The sequence below is a fragment of the Pimephales promelas genome, chromosome 3 (genome assembly GCF_988280905.1).
Source record: "Pimephales promelas chromosome 3, fPimPro1.hap1.1, whole genome shotgun sequence".
Classification (NCBI taxonomy): Eukaryota; Metazoa; Chordata; class Actinopteri; order Cypriniformes; family Leuciscidae; genus Pimephales; species Pimephales promelas.
In genome coordinates this window covers 20,587,940-20,609,003 of record NC_142771.1, presented here as the reverse complement: position 1 = coordinate 20,609,003, position 21,064 = coordinate 20,587,940, and the positions used below count along the sequence as shown (strand labels likewise).

Below are 21,064 nucleotides of genomic sequence, written 5' to 3'. Positions count from 1 at the left end.
CAAAGATTAAAGATCTTCAAACACAGCTAGATAAATTACTAGCTGAACAGTTAGCCCTGACTGAAAAGTGTAAAAATCACAAAGAGAACATTGCAGATCTGAAGGCTAAGCTAAATGCTAAAAAGCATGTTCACTTAGAAGAGGTGACTTGCTCTAATGAATCTGAAACATTTAGTTCAGAAAATGCATGTGCAACTGCTCTAGAAAGTGTGCCTATTTCAGTTCTTAAGGTGATGCAGCACCGTAATAGCGCAGAGTCATGTACCAGAACGCATGGTGTACAAGCATTCGAGAGTCGTGAAAATCCTCAAACTCCAGGAGAACGTAGCAATCAACCCTATGGTAAAGAAAGCAGGTTTTGCAGTTCCTGTCAGAAAATAGGCCATAAAGAGGGGAAATGCTGGTCACTGGGTAGGGGTAGACCTCCTCCTTATTTTCAGAAAAATAGCAAACCACTTTCTAAGAGTAAAAATCTGCGATCTGCACGTACCGGCAAAACTCTTAATGAGTTAACCGCCTTGTTCGTGCAAGGCCTTCAGCTATTAATTTCACTTGCTAGTGGGTTGGTAGCCCAATAGCAACAAGTTTAACATCCAAATTGCAATGATCCTGTTAGTATTTTCAGATTTGTAATTGCGCGTAACACATTGCTCATAGAACACAATTTATAGTTGTTTGTGCTACTACAATGTGCACATAGACTAATTAAGTTTATTTCTTTAAGACACATGATTGCTTTACTGTAAGTGTTGGATGAAAACACTTAGGTGAAAAGGTTGTAGATGCTGTGCATTCTAGGCCAAGTATCTTGTGTAAACTGGATTAACTGTTTTACTGGAATTGCATTGCAATTTCAAGTTGCGTGTCTATGTTGAATTTGTCTCCGTACTGGAAAACTCTGCTATTTTCCATATAGCTGCAGTAAAACCACGTAAAGGAGCATAGTATGGCCATGTGGCTACAATGTGCTTCACAATTGCATTAACCATGAAAATGCTTTGCTCACAACAGGATTCAGTAACTCTGAACTTTGCACTGTTATCATGCTTCTTAACAAAAACATAGGTGTGGGAAGATTTTGAGCCAGATCACATCTCATACTCACATTCTCATGCTGGCTCCCTGTTACAAAAACAGGACCAAATTTGCATCACAATTGTAAAACTCCCTAATCTTTGTTTTGAGGCATGAAGAATTTACACATAGCCACAGCTAAATGCAGCCACATAGATAACATCATTTGATCTTTACACACAAAGTCAAATCTGCAGCTGATTGTGCCTCACAAAATTTAATTCATACAATTTTATTCAAGTCTTTCATCTAATAATTGATTGTTTTGTTTTTACTTTGAATTTACTTTATCACTTAAGTAATCACTTGTCTCACCAAGTTAAATTTTAAAATGTATGTCAGTATTACTAATTTTTACCAAAGTACAAATATTTGTATTCTCATCAATGTTTTGGAATATTTCTGAAACTTATTGGGTGTATGCTTATTTGTATTTTGTCCATTTGACATTGATTAAATTGAATCTCTGTGTTTGGTTGCACTGAATATTTTGCTGATACTGTACATGAAATGGGGTTTTAAACCAGCATTTGTTGTTTTGTTGAAATGCAATTTATTTAAATGTTTCCAGAAACAATATAAGAGCTTGTAAGATCTTCTTTTATTCTCCCTTGATCACATTTTTAAGTATATCAATTTAAGGGCTTTTTGCCAGAGACACATTTTAATCTGACCATATCAAACCTCTAATCAATGACATTGACAAATGCCATATGTATGCCTTTTCTGTTTGTTGTGCTTCATGCTCTTTTGAATCACAGGATTCCTGCTAAGTTCACACCTGTGTCCTGCCTCTGAAAGAGGAACCAGTGTTTGCTCCCAGATTCAGTACCTTTTCTTGTGGAAGTGTGGAGTGTTCGATGGATGATTTGCATATCTATGAAAGGTGCAACACCATTTGATAAAGCCTCCTCATGCAGGGCTGAAGGGAGAACAAAGACTCAAGACTGACCTGCTGGTATTGCAACAAGCCTGGACGAAAAGTCTGAAGATGCAACTACACACAACAGAAAGCATGTCTTTATGGATTGTGTCACCTTTGGGCTCCATGGGTGTGGCCAACGGTGCCAAGGGGGGAATTGTAGGATTGAAAAGAATCCAAGACATTTGAAATGATCTTTACTGTGTTCCAACCCTTCTTTTGATCACAAGGACCATTTGGTGGATCAAAGACAGATGAGCTGATAGTGATCAAGGCCTGTAGGCCAAGATTTGTGGACTTTGGGGGTCAATGAATTGTCACACCTTTAGAACACTGGGGGAAGTGTAATTATCTGATTGGTCAGTTTAAATGTCTCACATTTGGGTTTTAGTCACATGGTCAGGGAAAGGATAAAAGAAGACTGTAACTGTTGCTCTGTCTCTTTTAATGCTCTGCTCTTTCTATGCTCTGGCTCTCTCCCTTTCTTGGGGTTCTCTCCCTTTGCATCCTCTGTTCTTTCTCTCTCTCTCTCTCTCTCTCTCTCTCTCTCTCTCTCTCTCTCTCTCTCTCTCTCTCTCTCTGGTAATATTTTACATGCTGGGTAAGATTATTGGTATAAGTTATCATCATCTCATACATCTATTTTGTAACTATTTTAAGTGTAACCATAACCATATTTTGTCATTAAACCTTTTCAATTACAACTAAGATGCTAAATAGTTTTGATTTGGTATTGACTTTGAAGTGCTACCTATTGCAATACAATACTGTCACTCTCTATAGCAAAGCTCTCCCACATATTAAGCTATTGTAACTGCGCTTATTTCCGTCGTTGGTATAAGTGGCAGTGGGTGGAATAGACAAGAAATGTGCATTTTTCTACCATCTTGCTAATAACGTTTCTTTAGTCATTCGGCAGTCTTGCAGCCTGAACCCCTGCAGGAAATCCACCCTTACACAATATTGCAAAATATTACAACAATTTCAAATAACCGTTATCAATTCTTAAATATTTTAAATTTGTATTTATTCCTGTGATGGCAAAGCTGAACTTTCTTATTATTTGTTTAATTGTTTTGTGGAAACTGTTGATACATTTATCAGGATTCTTTGATGAAAAACAAGTTCAAAAGAACATACATTTATAATGATTTCTGTTTCAAATAAATTCTTTACTGTCACAACTGATCCATTTAATACTTCCTTGCCGAATAAATTAATTTCTTTAAAAAAAAAAAAAAACTGACCCTAAACCTTTGGCAAGATTTTAAGAGAAAATGAAAAAAAAAAAACATTTTTTTTTGTAATACAGACTGCATTGATGTGATATTGCAAGCAAAACAAAATGAAAACAGAAAGTGACTGGAAACAGTAACCACATTCAATTTAATGACAGAATCTGTTACCAAAACAGCTGGTGTTTGGAGTAACGAGGGAAAATAAAGGGAGACATGAGGGAGGAGAGAGAGTGAGAGAATCATCAGTCATCCACCTCATAAAAAAAAAAAAAAAAAAAAAAAAAACTGTGACGGCCTATAGTCCAGAGAACACAAATCATACACAAGAAACGACGAGGAGAAAGAATAACTGGAGGAAGAGGGATGGACTTGAGGGATGACAAAAGAAGATTTAGGAGGAACGAAATATGCCACAATATTTGAGAGAGGGAGTTGTGTGCTGTCTAACAGCATAGTATGCAAGTCTGACTGAGAAAGGAAGAGTAAAAACAGATGGATGAATCGAAAGAGAGGTGTGGATATCAGCCAATGTTGCTAAACAATCTCCCCGTCAATCTCAATGTCAGCCAAGACGGTGAGGCCAGCCAGAACGAGATGTCAGTATGTGTGCGCGTGGGCCATCAAAAAGACAGACAGGGTTTATAGACGTGAATTGAATAATACCGGGGGTTGGGTGGAAGGACACAGGGAAAGAGGAAAGAGGAGAGATCTCATTTATGTAATGGATCAAAGTGCCCTCCTCTACTGCCAGCACAGCTGAGAGCACCTCATTTGATTGTTTTTCCTCCCTTCCCAATCCTCTCATTTTTGCTCACCGTTCTCCTGATATTCATGTACCAGGAGGACCAAGAATTGCCTGCAGCCTCTTGTGTTCAGCAGTACAGAGGGACCGTTAAGAGGGTTTTGAGGCAATTCAATTCAATTCAAACCACTCTAGGAGAAATATAAGGAACCTAAATGCTAACATTTAAAATATTGCTACTGACTTATAAGGCACTTCATAATCTTGCACCACAATACCTTACTCAACTTCTCCATGTTTACACCCCATCACGTGCACTCAGATCTTCTTCTTCAATATCTCTTTTGGTACCTCGGATTCGACTTACCACCATGGGTGCAAGATCTTTTAGTTATGCTGCCCCCCGCCTATGGAACTCTCTTCCTCTTGATATTCGCAATAGTGAGTGTCTGCTGACTTTTAAAAAGCGCCTTAAGACATATCTTTTTATACAGGCTTTTTTATAACATGTTTTAGAGTTATTTAACTGTACTTTAAATGTATGCTGTTTGATTATTGTGTGTTTTGATTTGTGTAGTGACCTGTATATTTCTTGTGAGGTGACCTTGGGTGTTCTGAAAGGCGCCATGAAATAAAATGCATTATTATTATTATTATTATTAACATATAAAATAAAAAGGAGTGTTTACAGACTTTGTTTATTGTCTGATAAAAAAATATAAATTTAAAAAAGTAGACCGCCATATTTAAACTTATTTAATGACCAGTGTAGTAGTGAAAACAGCTCAGCACAACCAAAAAAGTTAAATTAACTATACAAAATAGGATGACTAGAGTTAGAGACCATACATTTTAACCCCACTACAAATTTTGGGAGAAAATCAGTGCAGTCCTGGAAAATTGAATTAAATGTGGTAAAATGTATTTTTATTCACACGATATGCTCTGTTTACATTTATTCCTTTAGCTGCCGCTTTTATCCAAAGCGAGTGACAATTGCTATATATGTCAGAGGTCGCATGCCTCGGGAGCTACAAGGGGTTAAGTGTCTTGCTCAGGGACACATTGGTGTCTCACAGTGGATTCGAACCCAGGTCTCTCACACCAAAGGCATGTGTCTATTTATGCATTTGATATGACCAAAAGGACTCACTCTTTCTTATCTGCAGCGACTTGTGTGAGGAGCTGACTCTTGACTGTGTCTGCGCTGATCTTCTCATCCACTCCCACCAGGAACTTCATGGCTTTAGAGTCCACGTCACCCACGTCCACACCTCCCTCATGATGGAAGAGCATGTAATCGCCTTCACGTGTGGCATAGATGCACACATAAAACTCCTCCTCCTGAGGGGAAGTCACAATTGAACAATGTTACCTCTCTCTTTCTAAATGTTGCTCATGCCATGCCATAATTCATTAATATATTCATTATAATTTTTGTATAATACATTCTTCTTATTATTAAATAATTCCATTAAATCCATTCGTAAAATAAAAAGTAAAAGTATAATAAAAAATATATATTAGATGCAGATTTTTTTTTCTGAATTGTTATTATTATACAAGTAGTAGTAGTAGTAAATATTACAATTCAAAATGATTATTATTGTTGTTATAATTAAATAAGCCAATTTATTCATGGACATGGCATTTGTAGGACAGGCTCACCTGCTTGTGGGCTACAAAGGGCTCGATCAGGAAGTTCTTGAGAATGCCTTTAGCCTTCCCCACCTGAGAGACAGAGAGATTTTAAAAGCTTGTGCTTGTATATCAGACTTTCCTTAAGCGATTAAAAAACAGAAACTGCCTTCGGTCTGAATCTAAAAGCTACTACTAATGAAAAACACACAATGAAAAGAGAATTATGTAAGAGGCAGAAGAAAAGAATGCCAGGGATGGGGAGGAGGAGGAGGTAGAGAAGAGCAGAGCAAGTGTTCAGACAGTATAAAAGCTTGTGCTGTGCACCAGTGATTGTACTTCAGTGTTTAGAGACTCGCTTAGAAAAGTGAAAGATTTGAGTGAAAGAGCTGCAAGCCACACACACACACACACACACACACACACACACACACACACACACACACACACACACCAATCTCATTTGTGCTGCAGTCACAACAGTGAGTGGGCCAAAAGGCCAGTTGATATAAATCAGCTAGAGAGAAAGAGGAAGGCGAGGTGACATTTCAAAGAGAGGGAGAAAAAAATAAAGGGATGACAAGGTAGGAAAAACAATGAAATGCTCTTTTGAAAGTGGATAAGTCAAAAGGGGCTATGACCAGTCTAGCAGATGAAAGACAGAGAGAGAAAAACGGAAAAAATATTACTATATTAAAATTATCATAAAAAAGGAGGAAAAAAAATAAAAAAATAAATATTATATATATATACACACACACATATACACACACATTATATATATATATATATATATATATACTGTATATATATATAGATATAAATGCAAATGTCTTTCTCTCAGCAAAAATAAATAAATAAATAAATAAAAACAATTTGGCCCTCAGGCAAAGATGTATGCAGGGACATGATATATAATAATATATGATATATTGGGATGCAAAAACTTCATGAGGCAGTGTTGGTATCTGTCCTTACCGCTGTCTCCTTCATGAGGCGGGGTTTTATCCATTCCTTCACACCCTTCAGATCCAGGTTCACACCCACCAGTCCCAGTTTCCCTCTGCGCTTGATCAACTGATCTGGCTTAACGACTAACCGCTGGACAGAAACATGAGAAACGCACAATAATCAATCAAACAAACATTATAACTGAAAGTCATTCTGCCAATATTATTGCAAAACAACATTGCATGGAAAATACACATGTTACAATCTGTGACAAAATCCAAAACAAAGCTGAAGTGAAATGGACTATAAGATCTAAACAGTTTGCTTAAAAAAAAAAAAAAAAAAGATCCTAAAAACACTAAAGTGTAAATTAAAAAAATACATTTCAATGTGGTCACAAGCAGAAGGCAGGAGAACGATCAAATGAAATTTGAGATCTATATGAGAGTGACTTCCTAATTAAACCGTTCTCTATAGCGGTCTCTCGGTCACTGGAGACGGAGAGACATGAGTCATATCTAATGTTATTTTACCCTCTGGGCTCCTCCATAAAGGGGATTAAGAGTGCTTTTTCAGCAGAAACTGTCCCTGTACTGTCATTTGAGAAATTCTGCTATGCTCACTTTAACTGCTTTAATTGACCTGCTAGTGAAGTAGGAAACTAATGGCTGCCATCCTCGATGTCTCTCTACATGATTTCTTTTACTCATTTACCCCTCAACAAAACTGTCTTCCATAAAGGTCTCAGTCTAATTAGATGGAAGTGTTGGCAATAGTAAGACTTCACAGGATTCTTGAAGCATTTGGAGAAACTACTCAAGACTATACGACAATAACAATCATTGTAACAGTATTATAGGCATTATATTTGTATTGCAATAAAATACTATGTATATTTCCTAATGCTTGTTAATATTTTTAAAAATATAATATAAACATTTACAATTCAATTGAATTAAGGTTTAACGGAATTCATAATATAATTTAACAATATTTAGGATATGATCCAATTTCAGAAAAACTTCAATTAATTGCATGCCAATTATTATTTTTTTTTTTTTACATAATATTTGCTAAGATTGATCATGAGGTGTTTGGTCATTGAATTGCACCACAAGGCCATTCCAGTTTCATCTCAAGCCTAAATGTGATCCGTTGCTTCCAACAGCTGTCTTACCTCCGTCAGAAGCCAGGGGTGATCCTGAGCCAGTCGCTCCCAGTCAGTTTCTGCTGTCACATTAGCATAGCGGAAACGGTTCTGTACGGTGGCCGTGGTGCAAATGTGTTTGTAAAGGAATTCCTTCCCCGTCTGCTCGGAGATGGCTTTGGCTGACATGATGCTAGATGAATAAAAAAGTACTGCAGAGAAAGACACACAGCAACTCATTAACCATCAACCTTGAGACCAATAAATGAGCAGAAACCTTTCAAAGCGCTTTACGAACCTGCAGCGGGGATGCATGTCTGATCAGTGCAATGACTAAATCAATAGAAAGACTAATAAGGCTATAAATAAATCAACCTAAAAGCTAAATAAAAAGTCATTCAAATAAATAAGGCTAAATAAGAAAAATACATATAGTTTCTGATAGATTTGCCTGTTAATGTAATAAACAAATTCAATACATGGCTTTACAATAATTCCTCTTTATGCAGGAAACTGACCAGGAACTTGAGTGGCTAAGTAAAACTAACGCATTTAAATATAACATCTAGCATCCTGCTGAAACAAACGTAATTTACAAATATTCAGTAGAATTTGTCATTTTTTGCAGGCTTGCTGGATTACATTTGTCTTTGTCACCCAGTTCATCTGCTCTCTCTCTTTTTACCTTTTCCTGAATCAGGGAAAGCATCTAAAAATAGGCTTGATGCTCACCCTGGTTTGATTAGACATGGGCTTCATGCTGTGCCACAAGACAAGAGCAACCATTGCAGTCTGACTGACACATAACAAACACAATCAGGCAGAACTAAGCTTTCTTAAACCAAAAGAAAAAACATCCAGACAGGCATTTAGTATAGTATGAGGTAGACAATATTGTATGACACAATATTTCAACAAATCTTATGGCACACAACACCTACAGTATCTGAGCTACAGTAGAAGTCATATTATTCCCATTCTTTCAGTCAACAGTGCCAAGCAGTGAAAACTCTCATACATGAGTGCATTTGTGATTGGCAGGCTAAAGTCCCATTCAAATGACATCACAGTCAGCCGCCTGTCTGAACCCTGTCAGGACGTGCAGTAAAACGAAAGTGCCAAGCTGTCAGCGGGGTCAACACATCCCTTTTTGTTTAAAAAGAAAAGATTAACCAGTTGGCAGAGAATGACAAGCAGGGCAAACTAATATGAATTTAGCACTATACTGGCTCTGTACTGGCTAAAACAACGCAGACAGTATAAACTAATGCTGCAAAAAGTATTACACGACCATTTAAAAGATTTTTGGGTGTGAGACTGAGTGTTATAAGAAATTACAAGTTCAACAACTACTATTATTTAGCAATCCATTAAATTGATCAGAAATTACAGTAAAAAAACTTTTACAACATTATTTAAGATTTCTGTTTCAATTTCAAATAAATTATGCTCTTTTGAACATTCTATTCAAAGAAACCTAAAAAAAATGTAACACTGTTTCAAAAAAAATATGAAGCATCACAGCTGTTTTCAACATTGATAATAGTGATAAATGTTTATTGAACATCAAATCATCATCAAATTAGAAAGATTTCTGAAGGATCAAGTGACACCGAAGACTGGAGTAATGACGCTGATATCATAGGTATAAATGATATTATAAAATATATTAAAAGTAAAACATTTAAATTGTAATATTTCACAATATTACCGTTTCAATTTTTATCAACTAAGCCTTTGTGAGTATAAGTGTCGACTGTTAAAACAATTTAATACATCTAATTGACTCCAAACTTTTGTATGGTAGTGTATGTGATATTCTGAATTTATTTTTTAACAGATAACATATTTTTATTTTTCCATATACCGGTTTTCAGGAGCTAGATGTTCATTGCAATATCAAAGGGTCTTTAAACAATAAACGAATAGGCTTCTTACATCATTACAAAAAAAACTTGTTACTAAGGAATGCTCTAAATAAGAATGACATTGTATCTTCTTTATGCACCTTGATAATAGTCTGTTTCTAAAGCTCCCCTTCTGTAATGAGAATTAATGGATGCATGTGGCGAGGAGAACAGAGCGTTCAATTAGTAGACAGTCAGGTCCTTGACCCAAACAATTTACTAATGAAGAGAGCGGACCAACATCTTCTCTGCACATCTCCCACCCAGCTCACTGGAGTGCTGTAAATGAACGTACAGAGTCAGACTGAGAAGAAAGCAACGTATTTAAAGCCAAAAAGCTTGCCACAACAACTTCTAACTCACACACATACATATGCACAAACACATTGCTGCATATCCATCCATTGATATCAAGTGCATCTAGACTTGATATCCGGGATCACTGAAAACATCAGCCAAAGGAAGGAAGTGATGAGTCATTGCCACACTCGGCTCAGAGGTCAGTGATGTAAAATAAGTTAACCACAATATGACAGATTAGCAAGTAGACTTGTGAAACCAACACTGCATCCAAAAAAATTTTAATGTGCAGCTTTCAAAATGAAATAAGCAAATAGAGACAAAGCCGGTATATTATTTTAGAACAATAACTGCGTAACAATGATGGTTTCTGTGGTACATTTTTGTAAGATGGATGAGCAAGAGAAAAACTGGCAGAGTATCTCTAGATTCAGTAGGTGAATGCGACAGCGACTGATGTGTTATGTACTTTCCTATATTACTGAGAGCGCTGTGGAGCATTTTAGAAGTATTGATTTTACTGCACACAGAATTACATCACCAGTGCCCTGATCTGATCCCGTTTACAATGGTCAGATGGTAATGCTATGGTACTTTAATGTAAGTGCAGGCCACTTGAATCATGCACACACTAGCTCATACTGCAATGCACAGCTGGTTAAGGGGTCGTGCTGCATCACACTAGTAGTGATGCAGCTGATTTATATCTGTGTTTCCCTCACTCACAAAACAGCAGCAGTATCATTCATCACATAGGAAGGATGCAGGGAGAAGGGGGAGTGACATCAAAGATATTGATCTTACTACCCTCCACACAAATTTAACACACATTTCTGACACAAATATTTGTATTAGACAGTTACGTTTGAATAACACTGAAGAAATTGCAACACCAAATCTAAAGTTTAAGTAATTAATCTCAGTCAGTTCTATCCTGATTGAGCTACTACTCGTCTAAAGCGTAAGGATAGATCCTCCTTATTTAAGCTCAAGATTATTTAATGCTTTATTCAAATGCAGATTCGCCTTAATTCACTTTTATTAAATCCCACACTACAGCAATCCATTTAAACATTTATTATTCCAAAACAAATCTGTATGTTAGTTGTTACTAGTATTTTTTAATTGCTAGCAAGTAATCCATTTAAGACTAGTAACAATACATTAAATACAATTACTTATTCCTTTGGTACTAGTCACTATACTAACTGAATAGTTATTTGGTGCTACAGGGATAGTGACTAGCAGCAAAAGAATAAGCACTATGATTGAATGCATGTACGAGTGACAAATTGATTAGTCATGAGTTCAGTATGCACTAGTAGTGATGAATAGATACCATTTACGAATAAAATTACTAACAATGTGCATGTACTAAAATCTAACAGTAACTTACATAGTAACATAAGATACTAGTACTTTTAAGGAATACATGTTTAAACGGCTTGCCATAACCTGACAAACATATCGAGACTACAATAAAGGGAAATTAACATTTGTTTAACTCTTCTTGCGTACTGCATTTGTTTATTTTCTTTTTCAAGAACATAACATCGCCTTACACTTCCGTATACGTGAAAGGTGTTAACGCAGCCCTTCACCCTTCATTCATTTAAATGACAGGTAGAGACCAGTAGAACCTGTCCCCATACAGCCCTGACTGATGTTCATGATGAAAAAAACAATAAATGTAACGTTAAATAAGCCACGCTGAGGTTCGTCAACACTGATCTCTACAGCGTTTTGAGCAAAAAGAGCTGTGTCACTGTTTGTTTTATATTCTGTTTCATGTATTTCGCTAACGTTGCATTTACTCCTAAATGAAAGACTGCTTACAGTAGTCAATGTTTATATTACTAGTAGCTAATGTTACCTTGATGTTTTAAGCCACTTACCGGTCTATGTAAGATTAAGGATAAGAAGTTTTCTTCTTTCAGGGATTTCCTACTGTACGAAGTCTCTCTGAATGTGTTGACAGTCGAGATATGGTTGCAGGAGGAGACACTTTTCCTCCAGACAGCGTGGCTGCTCGCTCCCTCCCTCACAATCCTTAGCCGTTCCTGTTTTCTCTACGCCGACATCTGACGATGGCCTTGGCTGATTTCTTCTGTCTCTGATTGGCTCTCACCATCCACCGTGATGCGAGGACGCGCCCACTTGAACAGTGAACAATTCATCGGACCAGGTTTTGATTGGCTAATTCCGCGCCGCTCGGCCAATCAGACTGCACTTTCAGGCGTTTAGAAACGCGCATCAATGACCCGATTGTGCAAAGTGTACTTGAGTTTTGAAAGTGAGGATTTCTAAAATAAGTTGTCACAATCATTTCTATTTTGCCAGACAACTAAACAAGCATAGCTAATTGCGTCATAGTGCAAGCAGGAGTCTGGCCATATATTCAGGTCATATTATAGTAATCATATTATTTAATTTAAATAATAAAGCAAACCAAAGTATTGGAAAGAACAACAACCATTATTATTATTAAATAATATTCACATTTGCCAACCAAAGATCAAATCATTAATCATTAGTCTACACAAATTCAGAGGCTTTTAAAGGCAGGCTACCCAGGCAGCGCAATCTTTCTTTTAAAATTAAATTTAGCTCCATATCTAATGATTAATCACATATAAGATCAAAGTGATGCAGCTTCTCAGGTGAATGAATTGGCCATTACAAAGGGCATTGCAGCTGATTGCAGCATTGGCTGTTGCTAATGCACTGTTTGGCTCCTGTCCACGCGGCAGCATCAGTTAATGGGTTTGAAGGGCCAAGAGATATGACTCAAGCTGAATTTACAAAACAGACTGTACAGGCTTTAAATAGAAACTTTGCAATTGATCACTGGATGTCACCAGTGTTTGCAGAAGCAAGACTTTGATAAGTCACAAGTTTAACAGCGTGGCATAGGGGGTCAGTGCCAAGTTGCAAGAAAAGCATTATAACTATGTGAAAAGTTAGCTTCATATTTGTAATGCAGTTACTTTTGATGCTAAATCCACCCATCCATCCAGTACACACACACACACACACACACACACACACACACACACACACACACACACACACACACACAGTTGCTTGTGAAAGTATTATCCATTTATTTTTTCACACTTTGTTATGCTGCCTTTATGTTAAATCTACACTCCATACACCATAATGACAAAACAAAACAAAAAAAGTTCTGTGATAACTTTGCAAATGCTAAAAAGGAAAAACTGAAATACAAAATACATTGCATAAGTGTAACTCACTACTTAGCCTATAGTTAAAGCACCTTTATAGCCTGATGTCTTTTTGGGGTATGATGTAACAAGCTTTGCACCATTCTTTTCTTCAGATCACCTTTGTCAGGTTGAATGAGGTTGTTCGAAACTTCTTCCATCAAGGATAATAGAGGCTATATGCTTCTGTCAACATTCGATGCAGCAGAATAACTTTTGTTTTGTCTTCGTCAGATCTGTCTTAATAGAATCCTGTCTTTGAGCTCTACAGATTGGCTTGGTTTTTGCTCTGAAATGTATTTTCAGCTGTTAGACATTATTGAGAGGTGCGTGCCTTTCTAAATCACACCTATTCAGTTATTTGCCATTAACTCCATTTAAAGTGTAGTGACATCTAGAAGTAAATTTGTAATTATATATATTATACATTTTCAATCACAAATCTGTTTTTGCTTTGTCATTATGGTGTATGTTGACAAATAAGTAATATAAAGTAGTTTAACACAAGGCAGCAAAATGATCAAATGTGAAGAAAGGGCTTTGAATACATTTGAAAGCCACTGTGTGTGTGTGTATATACAAATATATATAAATAAAACCACCTCACGTACATTTAGAGAAATGGAACTTGGCAGGAAATTATCACCTTGGAGATATTGAGCATGCCGATACAAACATACCGTCAAGGCAAGTCTTGCATGTCCGAGAGAGATAAATATATGCGGGTGGGCATATTTATTTCAAGACTAAACAAACATATGCTTACCTCTCTGGTTGGTCAACTTACTTGCTGTTAAGCTACATCAATGTGATTACATGGGCTTCCATCTGGAGTCTAGAAGCTTTCAGTGGTGATAATCACCACCTAGTGGCAAAAGCCGGACACTGACATCCGTGAGTGAAATAAGAATCCGATACGCACTTTCAATAACTAAAACTTATGTACGATTGTACGCATATTGACAAGCATCTCAAAGCACAGTAGTGAACATTTGAAGTGGTTCAAGAAAAAGTTAGTCAAAGTTGTCCTAAGACAAGAACAGGTATTGTTCAAAATTCATATTTAACTTCTATAAAATGTTTTGATCCACTTCAAATGTTGACTATTGTAGTTATTTCACCTGCATGTTTAAGATTTTTAAATTTACTTTGATTACATTATCATTTTACACAAACTAATTTTGGACAAAGGTGGAAACTATTTGAAGAGGAATGAGTATTCAGCCACCCACTTGGTAAATTTATTACATATATCCTTAATTAGAACAAGCGAAAGAATAAATTCAATCCCAGAAACATCACTTAAAACAAAAACAAAGCCAAGGTTGTCAGAGCCAAGCACATTCTTTATTACGTGTACAAAAACAAATGAAAAACAAGGTAAGTGCAAAAATTGTGCCTTGAAAGAGACTACGAGAAACATGGCTTCGGCCATCTAGAAACCTACAAGAGAGGAAGGCACGAGACAGATGCTTGTCACAGTATTTATTTAGAGTGCACATTTTTTTCAAAACGAGAGAGAGAGAGAAAGAGACTGAGCAAGAGAGAGATAATTTACTATAACGTGAATATACTGGATTTATGAAAGAGCTGACTATACAGCTATAATAAAGAGAAGTACAGGCATGTCTTATCCAACGTCATGGGCTGTAAATTCAAAAGAGGTCTCCGATGGTTTGACCAACACTGTGTAAACGGTAAGACAGTTTAGGAGAATGTTCACGGGGACAGACAAACACTTTAGCATAGAAATGTCACAGAGAGTATGTAGTCTTACTGGATAAAAAGAAAAATCTTTGTAAATATTACATGATTGAACGGAAGAATAAAGTGGGTTGTTTTTGTTTTTTTTGCAAAAGGCGCACACACACACACCTGATCACTATCAGAGGAGTGAGAATAACAACTGTGTGGAGCTGATCATTTCCAAGAATTCATTCTGCAAAGGCAGAAGAGAGGGACACCAAAGAATCACATAGTGAACTAACAGATTTATACTCAATACCAAGACACCCTGTGTTGAAAGATCAAAATGCTCTTTATTTCCTGAAATAGAAGATCTAAATGTAAACTTAGAATGAAAATCTTCTACAATACAGCAAAACCAGCCTCAAACTGAATTTGAAGGCAGTTCGAACCATGTTTCTGGACTAATCAACAAGAACGGAGAGCTTGGACAGAGTACAAATCAGTAAAGTTGTGCTAAATCTAAGTGTTCTACATGAGTCACGTGTAAGGAAGACCAATCGTGAATGTACCTGTGTAAAGGGAACGGGGATGGTGTGGCGGCCAATCAGCCGTGTGAACTAGCTCCTAAAGCAAAGTGAACCATGACCTTAAGGCAGATACTAAGGCCTCTGAGCTTGTGTTGCCAGGAAAAAGCAAAAAAGGCACCAGCTAAGAGAAACCCGGGAGCCAGCAGGCCGCTTTGGCGTCTCACGCTGCCTGCCAAATCACCTCAAGCCATCCCTGTGCACACACTAAAGCTGCGAAACATACACGCAATCCACCTACACACATGCAAAAACACAACATCATCCTCAGCCAACCGAGGGCCAGAGCCCTTAGGAAAAATGTCTTCTTTCCCCTCTCTTCTCCTCCTCGCTTTCCACTCACAGGATGGTACACTTTTTCTTTTTCTTCTCTCCATCCTTTTTGGCCTGGTCACTGGTAGGCTTGTCTTCAGAGAAGCTAGAGTAGATGGTGTCTGCGGTAATCGGTTCCCTCAGGGCAAGGAACCAACGGCCCTCGCTCAGGTAGGACAAAGTGCCCAACTCCATCTCGACCTGGGTGCCCTCCTTGCCCTCTTTCTGCAGAGCCAGGATATCCAGCAGATCCAAACCGGTCTGAACCGACTCCACGCCGGCAGAGCAGCCTAATGTGACGTGGGCACGACTACCCCCTGGGAGAGACTCAACGCTGGGCAGGAGGGCCGGAGCAACGCCATCCTTGTCCGCTCCCTCGGGCCACAGCTTCATCTGGGTTTCTGTCAAAGCCACACGGGCCCCAAATGTACGAGGGGTCACTATGAGGGCAGTGACTGAGAGCTCATCAGCCTTGCCAAACGATTCTTTGACCACCTGCAAGAAAAATGGTCAAATAAGTACTGTATATTTTGGTAGGACTTTACAATAGTTAAAGACCCTGTAACGGCAATAAAAAAAATAATATTGTAAACACATTATAAATGTTACAAATGTATTGCTAAAACATATTACAAAAACTGGGAATTGTGAAGTACTGAATCTGAGTTAGAGCGTTAAACAGATTTTCACCATTGCTATTTTCCGGATTTTTGGGGCGGAGCTAAAATGGGGGCTCGATGGCGCACTGGAGCCCTTGAGCTCCTCCTGGACACGCCCCTACTTGATGACGCACTGAGGCCATTGAGGCTGGCCCCTCCCCTAACAATAGAGCACATTCGCGTCAGTTCGGCGCTCAATCGCGACTTACTGTCAGTACTATTAGTTACTACAGCCTACAGTTTGCGAGCTAGCTATGCCTTCGACACGGAAATGCGCGTCTTTATTTAAATCATCGTGTCTTTATTAAAATTTCCTAAAAACGATCACATCAAGAAGAGGTGGATTCATTTTGTGAAGAGCCACCTTGATGGAGAGCTGAGTATCACCACCAACACCCACCTCTGTAGTGATAATTTTACACGGGATAGTTTTATAAACTTTCGTCAGAGACAACTGGGATTCACGGATAATCCGCTGTTACTGGTGAACGGGGCCGAAGCGACTATCTCCTGCCTCGGCCTTCATCAGCAGTTTCACCTAATATCACCGTCGGCAGCTTTCCCGTAAGTGGGCGTGGCTTCAGCACAGCCAGCGGACGCGCCCCCAGCATTTAAAGGCAGCGACGAATACTGTTCATTTTTTCAAGATTTTGATGGCTTATTTTGTGTACTTGCCGGCTTGGTATCATTCAAATTTGGCTGGGTGGCTAACAACACATTTTCTGTGGTGTGATTAATGCAGTTGTTTTCAGGAACTAACAATGAATAACAATTTTACAGTATTTATTAATCTAATCGGTTTATTTTACATCTGTTATATGTACAGCACTGTGGTCAAATAATGTTGTGTTTATTTATGCTTTATAAATGAATGAAATTAAAAAGGTTTTAATGATTGATTCCAAATAATATTGTAATATTTGATATAGTAAAAAACAAGTACAAGCTTCAAATATCCAGCCAGAGTATTAGTTAATGGCTGAAAAACTGACCTGTAGCTCTGCATACTCTTTTGCCCCCTCTGCTTTGCCATAGTCGCAGAACTTTGTAGTGCAGTGGAGGGGCAGTGCATTCTGGAAGTACTGCTCAAGATCCACCTCTTTTTCTGCCTCACCAGTAACTGGGAAACCGAAAACAACGTCAGAAACATATCCGCAAGCACACAAACCCTGAGAAGAAACAAACGCACATTATGCGTTTACATAAGCAACTCACATTCACTGATGTGTTCTTTGAAGGCCTCCAATGTGTCCAGAGTCTTGAGAAAGTCCATGGTTGCACACTTAATTCGCTCCTCTTCCTCTGGAAGCAGGAACCAGCCAAAGAAGAAAGGCAGCTCTGGCTCTTTCTGCTGGGTCTCAGCCTCTTTTGGAGGCTCGGCTTGAACCCCATCAGCCTCTGGTTGTGGTACCTTATCCTCTCCTCCTTCTTTAGCGGCTTCTTCTAGCTTGGCTTCTTCCACAGCAGCGGGTTTGGACTCTGCCTCTTTGGCAGGCTCCTCCTCTTTCACAGCTTCTTCCTCCTGCTTCTCGGGTACAGAATTCACTTGAACCTGTGGCTCCTCAGATTCCTTCTTCTGTTCTGGCTGAGGGAGTTTCTCCGATGACTCGACAGCTGGGGTTTCCTCGGGAGATTTCGCTGGAGCCAGCTCGGGTTCAGATAGTTTGGCAGGAGGCGCTTCCGATTCTGTCGCTTTCTCCTTTTCTGGCAACTTCTCAGCAGAATGCTCCATCTCAGAGGCCGCTTCTGGAGGACCTGCTGCTTCTGAAGGTGCTGGAGCCACCTCTCCAGACTTGGGCTCCAGTTTCTCCTCTTGCTGCACTGCCACTTCCTGCGTCTCTGCAACAGCCTCTGGAACTTCCTGATTCTGTTCAGCTTCCATTGCTACACAGCTGGCCGCTTCTAAAAAACAAGACAAGTTTGCAATAGTGAGTGTGAATGCATTTTTAAGGGAGACCACATAGAAGATGGATTACACTACATATAGAAATGTTAACAAAGGGTTAAATGACAGGCAGCGCCAGGAACGCTTGGTTAAAAGATTAACAGAAACTCACAGCAAGCCTGTCTTCCAATTGTCCAGAAATGCAAAGCAATATACACCTGAACATGGTAGTTGAAACAACAACAACCTTTTTAGACCTTTCACAGCACATAGGATTTAGGAAATATCAATTTTACTACGCACAACTGCATATTTCAGTTCTACAACCTCTGTACAGAGTCCAGCTCTTGTCCTTCTAAGCAAATCTGAAAACCACTGCTCAGTTTAGACCAGTGCACATTCGAATTCTTATGAAATAAAGCAACACAGTGCATTTCTTGTGAAATTTGAGCAGCCATCAGACTACCAACGCAACAGCTGCTTTTTCTCCGGCTTACGCATCACTCTGCTTTTTATCCATATTTCTCTTGGTCTCATATCTTTAACTCTTTTAAAGAGGCCTAAAGAAACCCACATAAACAGTATGCTGGAAGACTTCAGTTTCAATGATTCTTAGTTTGCGCCGTCATCTAACTGTCTTCTAAAGTAATAGCTGCTAGATTTCAGAGTAATAAGTAGAAGTACAGCTGTGGCCCAGGCACATGAAACCGAGTCACACCATGTCAAATGACACGCTTTAATTGTGAAACCAGTTGTCATCATCTTCTGGACAAAATACATCTGTTCCCCATTTTAAATGGAACTATGCAAATCTTTAGAGCTTAATCAAATGACAAACCTATCAGCCGGGCAAGACCATTCACATCTCATGGGTTCAAAAGGCACCCATTACGTACTAAATAACATGAACTCTTCAATGCAGAGGCTGGATTTTAAAAAGTGAGGCTTTAATTTAACCTTGGCCACGGTCCAGATTATGATGAAAGTGTGAGAAAAGCAGAAGCTGGGGCCTGTTTTACAAGAGCCCAGGGGTGAGCCATGAGACACAAACAGTCGAGCCATGAGACACAAACACCTGCACATAATTCGGGCCGCCACGTTGTGGCTGTGCCTAAATATCAAATGTGCTGCCTACTTAGACAGTATTTCTTGGACGCAAACACATTCTGGGTCATTTCAATGCTGATGTCTAATTCCCAAATGCTGTCAAGTTAGGCAGCTCACTGGATTTTGACACGCAGCCTTTGTGTGATCAAATTAGATTCGGGCACGCCAGCTAATCTGTGGAAGACAAAGAAAACCCCAAACGCCCTAGATTCACTTGGACAGTAACGACGAATCAAGCAGATGTCACGCGACACACGCATAACTGTAACGTTACTTGATTGAACGATATTGAACACACACATTTCAGATGGCCAATTTGTGCGCCAATTCAAAAGAAACGCAAACTACATTTCATTCAACTAATGTCTAAATCTACAGAAGTTTGTAAATGAATATGATGAAATAAGCGAACTCCGTTAATTAGCGGTAAGTTAACATTGTTAATCCAGGGATTCGGGGAGTGGCAGTGCCCGGCCACGCTGCATGCAGACAAAACAAATCAGCGTGGCAATGCCTCGCGCAGCTGGGGAAGAAAGCACACCACAAACACATTTTTTTGTTACATCTAAATCCTTTGTTTTTTCGTTTTATATAACCTTAGATTTCCATAATCAAACTTATTGGTTGCAAATATGATAAACAAGATTAAAAATGTAATACTCAGTGCACAGCGTAAATGCAACTCACTTGATTACAACGCTGGCAGATGTATGAAAAGCTGTCACCGTTTCCCGAGGCTAAAGGTTGAAAGCACCGTACAGCCAAATTCCACGTTTCTCCAGAGCGCTGCGCTGAAAACCTCCGCCTGGCCGAGCACTAGCAGCAATAATCAGGAAACAAAACGGAAACCACTGGCTCTTGAGCAGCACGCTCTGTGCGTGCACGAGAGCGCGGACACGGAAGGGAGAGGCAGAACAGAGGCAAATTTTAAGCGCGCTCCCGCTACTGCTGTACGTAACCAGCCGGAATTTGTACTTTTTTGACATCTTACTGCTTATGTTTACGTCTCAAATTATCATATGGTTTAATTCATACATTATTACAGTTCCATCTTAACTTTAATTTTATAACAATGACAAATCTTAACTCTAAATAGGCTATTGTAAATCTATTACCCCGGTTTTACAGACAAAGTCCCAAACTAAAATGCATGTTTGAGCTGTCTTAAAATAAACAGTGCCATTGTTTTGTCTCATGATACACACCAGTAATGTTTTCTTTCTAAGGCATGTTTATAAAAGCTATTAAATGTCCAGTCCTAATTGAACTAAGGCCTAATCCTGGCTTAATCTAAGCAGTCTAAACTGTTAGTAGAGGGTGCGATTTATCAATTATGTGTTGTGAGGTTCACATACAGGGCAGGACTGAGGGCCCCTGGGCTTGAGTTTATGTTTGGGCCCTACCTACACCATGTCCATGACATCAACTAGAACACCCTTACGGAGTAGCACAAACTACACAAACATTTAAATATGCTTTGAGGTTCCTATATCAATTAATACACAACATGCCTAGCCTAGTCAAAGATTAGAGGTAATATTAAATGTTGAAATAACAATATTACTATTAAATACAATAAAATACATGAGATTCTCTCTGTTCAAAGATCAAAACCCTAACCCTAAACAATAGAGCCAAAGGACAGTATTTTTTAATGCATTGTGATATCTCTATGTCAGATT

The 21,064-nt window shown here is 38.6% G+C and overlaps 2 protein-coding genes across 2 annotated transcripts in view; both read right to left on the bottom strand.

Annotated features, from left to right (window-relative positions):
* Window positions 1-11,982, bottom strand: part of aclya (ATP citrate lyase a) — a 29,920-nt gene extending 17,938 nt beyond the window's left edge. Inside the window, exons 1-5 of the mRNA XM_039686690.2 lie at window positions 11,815-11,982; window positions 7,743-7,924; window positions 6,593-6,715; window positions 5,645-5,707; window positions 5,130-5,320 (exon numbers count right to left, since the gene is read on the bottom strand). Of these exons, the coding sequence (XP_039542624.2) occupies window positions 5,130-5,320; window positions 5,645-5,707; window positions 6,593-6,715; window positions 7,743-7,901 (536 nt within the window). The 5' untranslated portion in view covers window positions 7,902-7,924; window positions 11,815-11,982. The remainder of the gene's footprint in view (window positions 1-5,129; window positions 5,321-5,644; window positions 5,708-6,592; window positions 6,716-7,742; window positions 7,925-11,814) is intronic.
* A 3,026-nt stretch (window positions 11,983-15,008) lies between these two features.
* On the bottom strand, window positions 15,009-20,266 carry cnp (2',3'-cyclic nucleotide 3' phosphodiesterase). The gene is made up of 4 exons (XM_039686592.2): window positions 20,070-20,266; window positions 17,606-18,292; window positions 17,383-17,510; window positions 15,009-16,226 (listed from the first exon to the last, which is right to left on the bottom strand). Exons 2-4 carry the CDS (start codon window positions 18,270-18,272, stop codon window positions 15,759-15,761), a joined length of 1,263 nt encoding a protein of 420 aa, XP_039542526.2. The 5' UTR covers window positions 18,273-18,292; window positions 20,070-20,266; the 3' UTR covers window positions 15,009-15,758.
* Between the last annotated feature and the right edge of the window lie 798 nt (window positions 20,267-21,064).